Here is a 7,105-nt window from a genome sequence, read left to right on the forward strand (position 1 = left end):
GCCAGCGACTAACCGCTTGAGCTATGGCGCGGCCTTATTATTATTATTATTATTAGTGTTATTAGTATTATTATTATTTGAGCCTGGATGGCTCAGCCAGTGTAGCAATGTGCTATGGGCTTGATGACCTGGGTTCGATTCCTGGCAGGAGCAAGATATTCTCCACAAAGTTCCGACCAGCTCTGTGTCACACACAGTTTCCCATCCAGTTGGTACTGGAGGTCAATGCTCGGGGATAAAGTGGTTGAAGCGTGAAGCTGGCCACACCTCCATCTAGTGCTGAGGTCAATGTTGATGGAGCTGTACCTCCACTTCCCCATTCATCTTCATGGTGTGGTGCTTCTAAAATAATTAGTTAAGCACAGGGACAAACCATATTAGTATTATTATTATTATTATTATTATTATTATTATTATTATTATTATTAGCATCTTTAGGGCTTCTTGGCTAGTTACAGAATGAGGTTTGTTGGGAACACCGCAGTCAGTATCATGACTAAGTCAAGGAGGATGAGGTGGGCAGGGAATATAGCACAAACCTGGAGAAGAGGAATGCATATAGGATATTGGTGGGAAAGCCAGAAGGAAAGAGACCACTGGGAAGACCAAGATGTAGGTGGGTGGAAAATATTAAAATTGATTTTAGAGAGATACGATGGGGTGGTATGGATTGGATTGGTCTGGCTTAGGATAGAGACCAGCGGAGGGCTCTTGTGAACACGGTAATGAACCTTCAGGTAAAACGTGACATTGACTTGGTTTGAGCAGAAGTTGAATGCTGTCTGTTAGACAGATGAAGCTGCGTGTTAGTACGTGGGGGTTCCCACAGAGTAAAGGAAAGGAAAGAAAGTTATGAAAGATGAAGATACAAACGAAGTTATTACATGTTGAATTTCATTTGGCTTTTCCACCAGTTTAAGTAAAATAGAATTGAGATATATGAGTATTAAATGACACTCTACCGTTAGAGTAACTATATATTTGCATCCCTTTCAAATATACACCCTTCCAGCAATACTGCACCTCTTTATGGGGCTTGCAATAGTCACTTGATTTCCTGAAGTGTGTTGCTATGTGACAAAATCTTAATTCAGCTCCGACCGCTTTGTCATGACACGGTTCACAAGTGCGACTGTGTAACAATCCTGTTTTAATTAAATATGTATATTACGTGCATCAACTCTTACGGAGTTAAATGATTTTCCATAAGCAAATAGCGCAGTGCATTACGACAGAGTAATACAGTTTTACAGGACTGTCCAAGTATAGGATATATTTATTGTTATTAGTATTTTGCGAAATAAGTACCACTTTCTTGGGATTGTAATTAACGAATATAACAAGAAGCCCGTTACATTTTTGCAGTTTACTTTTATTTTATCTGTTACAACAGTCACTAAGTTTTCCCTGTACTTAATTAATTAAGCCACCATGGCACAAAAAGGTATTGTTGAGAGGAGGTAAAGCACCACCAGTCAAACTTTTGTACTTGATGAAGATGAATGGTCAACTTCATGCCCTGGCAGCTTCTCCCCCCAGGAAAGAACCTCTGGTGCCTGTTGGATAGGAGGTTGGGTGAACCCCAGAGCGCATCTGGAAACTGTGGAGTACAGAACAATCTCTCGCCTCTACTAGGAATCAAACCTTGGTCATCCATCCTCTAGCTGATTGCTCTATACTGAGCTCACTTCATGCACATAACTAAACAATTAACACCATTCCCCCCCATGTATCTTATCAGATTTTAAACACTTTTCTTTACAAAGCAAATGTTGATTACAGCATATGAATGTCAGTTTATTGTCCATTGGGCTCTTAAGTTTTGTTATAGGTAATTACAGTTGTGATTGTGGATATACATGTAGCTTTCTGTTTGGAAATTGAAGTGTGATCTTGTAATAATGTATTTTATAATTCAGCACCCTCAGCCAATGTCAAGAAGTACAGTATTATGACTTTGCAATATTGAATATTGTATAACATGCAGTCGCCATTATGAAACAGGATGGTCGTTATAATTCACCTTACAAAGCAGCATAAACAGGTTTTGGTCCCACAAGTAATTAACCTTTGTATGACCTTCACAGAGGTATGGGGGCCAGCAGAGTCACAGCGAGCCGCAATAGCAGAGTCGTTATAGCAATAGGCTAGGGACTGCATGGCCAGGATTAGATTCCTTGCAGGGTCAAGAGATTTTTCTCGACTCCAAAGCATCCAGACCGGCTTTGGGGCCAATCCAGCATCCTATCCAATGGGTACCGAGGGCTCTTTCCCTGAATGTAAAGCTGTTTAAACATGAAACTGACACTCACTGTCATCTATGGCTGATGTCGAGAATGGTAGAGCAATACCTCCACTCCACCATACATCCCTGTGCTTAATAAATTATGCACAAGGACAACTTTATTTTTAGCCAATTTCCTTATTATAAAAAGAATAAAAGGAAGCTTATGAGATCACCTTATTGTCTGTGTGTCTCTGTCTTCTTAACAATATTGGAGCTAGAAGACATATCCATTGCTTGGTAAACATGTTTGCAACACTAAAAGTAATGTTGGAGCCAGTGATTTCTATGCAGTTCGTGTTTTACCAAATACACAATATGTAGTGAAAGGAAAGCAAATGATTAGGTATTCCCAGAATGTCTTGTGCCTTTTTAGTCTCAGGTGAAGTAATTTCCATTTTTAGCCGCTGAAATTCAGCACTGCAACCAAGATTGCACGTAATTTGTGACTAAAATATTTTATGTGTATTGCCAAGTACTTATTTCCTGAACAGTTCATCAGAGAACTGAATGTCTATCCCTCAAGTTCTGTGATGTAACCTCGGAGCGCAGACTGCTGACTTGAAGTCCCACTACTTGTGGTCCATTCTTTGCCTGCCCAAAAAATAAAATGACTCCTCTACACATGTAATGTGGCTATTTCCCTTGTTTTATTATGTATTGTAGCTTTGGATGAACTTTAATAACATAACCAAAAATATAATCTGACTTACCTAAAGGGAGTAGACTCAGCCTCTAACAGAAATGAGTACCATGAATATTCCTGGGGCGTAAAGGGTGGCCGGCACATAAGGCTGACAGCCTTACTGCCATCTGTGAGCCAACTGTGTAGAAGATGTGTGAATCTTGACTTCTCACTATCCCGTGGACTTTCACGGCCTGTTACTTTTTTCCCCCTCCCCCCTGTACCTAAAGGCATACATGTCATACATGACGGAACTCTGCTTCATTGCCATTGGTCAGGAGGGAAACTTGAAACTTATTATTTCTCAGCTGCAGTGTCTCAGTCTGTCAGTCTGTGTTAATGAACTTGATTCTGGTGAATGGATTTTGAAGAGTCGTTTCCTTAATGTTTCAAGAGGATTGTATTCCGTTGCACACCATCCCCCAAGGAACAGTAGCCGACCAATAGAAGGCAATGTTGCTAGGATCTGGGGAGGCTATGTGCATGCAGCTGACTGGGTGCTCCAACTCCGACTAATCTCGGATCGGGTGAAGCAAATTACTGCTGGCTCCATCCAGCACAGTGGCACTCGTGACTTTGTTTTGCTGTCTCATGACTCTTGGAGTCCTGTAACTCTCTCATGACACCAAGTCCCTGTTTTATGAGAGCACGCCTCAGGAGATGATACTGATGTTTCTGAAGAACACGGAGGTCAGCATTGTGTTTGTAAGGCCAAAAAACTGTTTTCATCTGCAACAGTGTTTGTAACCCAGCAAATGGTTGTGGGAGGTGTAAGGTGCTCAAACAGATCATGGAGGCACAAGTTAGCCTGGGGGCATTCGAGAGAACAGAAAGGTTGTATGGTGACAGGAAGCAGAAATGTTAACAGACTAAATGAGATGGAACATACTATATTGTCATAAAGCGTACTTTATTTATTGGTCCATAATTAGATACAAGATTCCCTGTACATTTGCTTTAAACTGTTTAGTTTGTGAGCTAAGTACGGAATTGTCCCTGTGCTTAATGAACATAATTTGTGACAATTTAAATGTATAATTGTCTTATTTTATGTGTGTATCAAATGTTTTCTGTGTTACAGACTGAGAAAACTCATATTGTTACCGGTCATGGAGCACCAGTTGATAACCGTGGGGCCAGTTTAACTGCGGGGCCCCGAGGCCCCATATTACTACAGGATATTACGTTCCTGGATGAACTCGCACACTTTGACAGAGAGCGTATTCCAGAGAGAGTGGTCCATGCCAAGGGCGCAGGTGAGTCAGTTGCCTTTAGGGTTCAGAGTCTGCTTCTCAACGTATGGGTTTTGTACTGATGTTCGTGCGGAATTTGTTTATAAATTTTCTGAGAGTTCTTCCGTTTTAATTCTCCATTATACCTTCAAGCCAAATCTGTTTTGAAGATAGATAATTTTACTGGTCTTCAACAATTTAAATAAGACATTATAAATTGGTTGTTCTTAAACACAATGCCATGAAGTGGCAGTAAAGCTGCACATATTTTTGACCTCGACATTACACAAAGATGTTTCCATGTTTCCTCATGATGAATATGGATGTATCTTTGTCTGTTAGGTGCATTTGGCTATTTTGAGGTGACACATGACATCACAAAATACACCAAGGCAAGTGTTTTCTCAAAAATTGGCAAGAAGACACCAATTGCCGTAAGGTTCTCCACTGTCGGAGGTGAAAGTGGCTCCGCTGACACAGTCAGGTATGTTGAATGGACATTCATCATAGTCTAATCATTTTCACAAATATCAGTTCACGTACATCACTAATCAAAGCCGCTGCAGTGTACAACTTTTCAATAGACCTTTCTCGGAAGCCACTCAGAATTTATGAGAAGTAGTGGGTCTGGAATGGGGTCCACTCAGCCTCATGAGGATAATTGAGGAGCTATTTCGAGGAAATAGCGGCTCCGGTCTAGAAGACCAAAATTAACGGCTGTGGGGAACCGTTGTGCTGACCACATGACAACCTCTATCCGCTAAAGTTGGCACTAACTTCACCGACAAGCAGTGGTCACTCGGTCAGTATAGTCCGCTTGCAGACTAAAACCACAGTGTTTCATTTTTTTATGTGGTGTAACAAAAAAATGTTTGAAGTAAAAATTATAGATCAGAATGAGGTCTGTTTTATGAGATGTACAAACCAATTTGAGTACGTTAATAAATTATCATTTTAACGCTGTCTAAGCAAGGGATTATATTGGATGATTATGGACCAGAATGAAATTCACATGACAACTTTTGATATACACCGTTCATACCACATTTCATGAAGTCTGTTGAGTACTACTGGGAACAAACATGTAGACATATATATATCTGAGAAATCCTGCCTTACATCTGAAAGCTGACTGCTTTTCTGTGTTCTGTATGACATAATATATGCTGCATGAATCACGGATGGTATTACAGAGATCCTCGAGGCTTTGCCGTGAAATTTTATACTGAAGATGGCATCTGGGATCTGGTGGGTAACAACACACCCATCTTCTTCATCAGGGACCCTTTGCTGTTTCCTGTGTTTATACACACCCAGAAGAGAAACCCTGCCACTCATCTGAAGGTAACTGCATACATTGCAAGGGTGTATATTTCCACAGGAAGTTAAAAGCTATCCCCTCCAGTTATCACTTCCTAATTTTGACCACAGTCAACCTTATCACCATTTGTGAACCACTTGTCTAGAGAAAATGTGGGAGCCTCTACCTCTCACACCCCTATGGGCCTTCATGGCCTGTTAAAGGGACAGCTTTACCCTTTTTTTATATATAGAATAATAAATCTGAAATAACAAATGCATAAGTGATATATTTACTTTGATTTTAATAATTAAATCAAAATTATTACAGAATTAATATAATATATAATATAATATAATTTTAATTATTGACAATCCAAAAAAACATTTTTTAATTAGCATCAAGAAATTTTATACAATTTTTTAAAAACTTTACATTCCCAGGAAACTGCTATGTTTGTGAAATGTTCTGTTTTGTGTACTATGTATTGTAGCATATAAGTGTACGTACTTTACGTCTAAACAACTTATGTGATGGTGGTTTCCTATTTGTAGTGATATTTTCCCTCTGAAGATGATTCACAGAGACGGAAACATGTAAGGGTATTAAGTTTTCATGTAGTAAAAAACTTACAGGTCACACTGGACGGAGTGATTTATATTTGTAATTGTTAGTGTGAGGGACCAGAATGAAACAAATCAAACTCAAAATTATTTATAATTATTCAGTGGATAATATTTAGTCTCAGTGAAAACACAGTGAATATGGGTTAGGTGACCTAGAGATAAATGTAAAGATGAATTTATATTGCAGGATTGTGACATGTTCTGGGATTTCATCTCCCTGAGACCTGAATCCACTCATCAAGTGATGTTCCTCTTCTCTGATAGAGGAATTCCAGACGGATATCGCCATATGAATGGATATGGCTCTCACACTTTTAAGTTGGTGAATGACAAAAATGAGGCAGTGTATGCAAAATTCCATTACAAGGTACGCGGTGCTCGAAAACTTGTGTATCGCATCATTTTTTTATTTCTGTCTGTATTCTGAAACATTAACATTTTATTTAATCGAGAAGTTCAGCATTTCTCTGATGTTTCTTTTGCAAGGTTTCTCAATTATGTTCTTAAAGTTCTGCGTTTGCTCATTTCAGGTCCAAGTGATCAGGAAATGTCTGTTCTTACACATTGATGTTTCTCTGAACATAGCAGGAATTGAGATATCATAAAGAGACAATATTTTTTATTTTATCTTCTTCCTTTTATTCGTCTCTGTCATTTACTAATTCCATTCACCTTCTTTCTCCTCACCTCCTTCATTTTCTTTCTATGCTTCTACTTCATCATCATCCTACTGTCTTCTCATCTAACATCTTTCCTTTCTCTTCCCTCCTCTTCCTTACCTTTCTCCTGCTATTCTCATTTCTATCTGTTCTTGCACCTCATTTTATCTCTGTGTCCCCATACTTCTTCCCTTCTCGTCTTTCATCATATTTCTTGAAGAAAGCAGTCTTCTGGGATTTGGCACCATGTATATGTGGGGTTAAGCGACGTTTCAGAGGAACGTATCGCCTCCATCTTCAGGCTAGAAGGAAAAATATA

At 39.3% G+C, this 7,105-nt stretch overlaps 1 protein-coding gene across 1 annotated transcript in view; it reads left to right on the forward strand.

The window, feature by feature from the left end:
- Positions 1-7,105, forward strand: part of LOC111861593 (catalase) — a 35,103-nt gene that overhangs the window by 19,734 nt on the left and 8,264 nt on the right. Inside the window, exons 2-5 of the mRNA XM_023846281.1 lie at positions 4,051-4,225; positions 4,544-4,685; positions 5,395-5,545; positions 6,315-6,494. Of these exons, the coding sequence (XP_023702049.1) occupies positions 4,051-4,225; positions 4,544-4,685; positions 5,395-5,545; positions 6,315-6,494 (648 nt within the window). The remainder of the gene's footprint in view (positions 1-4,050; positions 4,226-4,543; positions 4,686-5,394; positions 5,546-6,314; positions 6,495-7,105) is intronic.

The sequence above is a fragment of the Cryptotermes secundus genome, unplaced genomic scaffold, assembly GCF_002891405.2.
Source record: "Cryptotermes secundus unplaced genomic scaffold, Csec_1.0 scaffold2307, whole genome shotgun sequence".
In the NCBI taxonomy this organism is placed as follows: Eukaryota; Metazoa; Arthropoda; class Insecta; order Blattodea; family Kalotermitidae; genus Cryptotermes; species Cryptotermes secundus.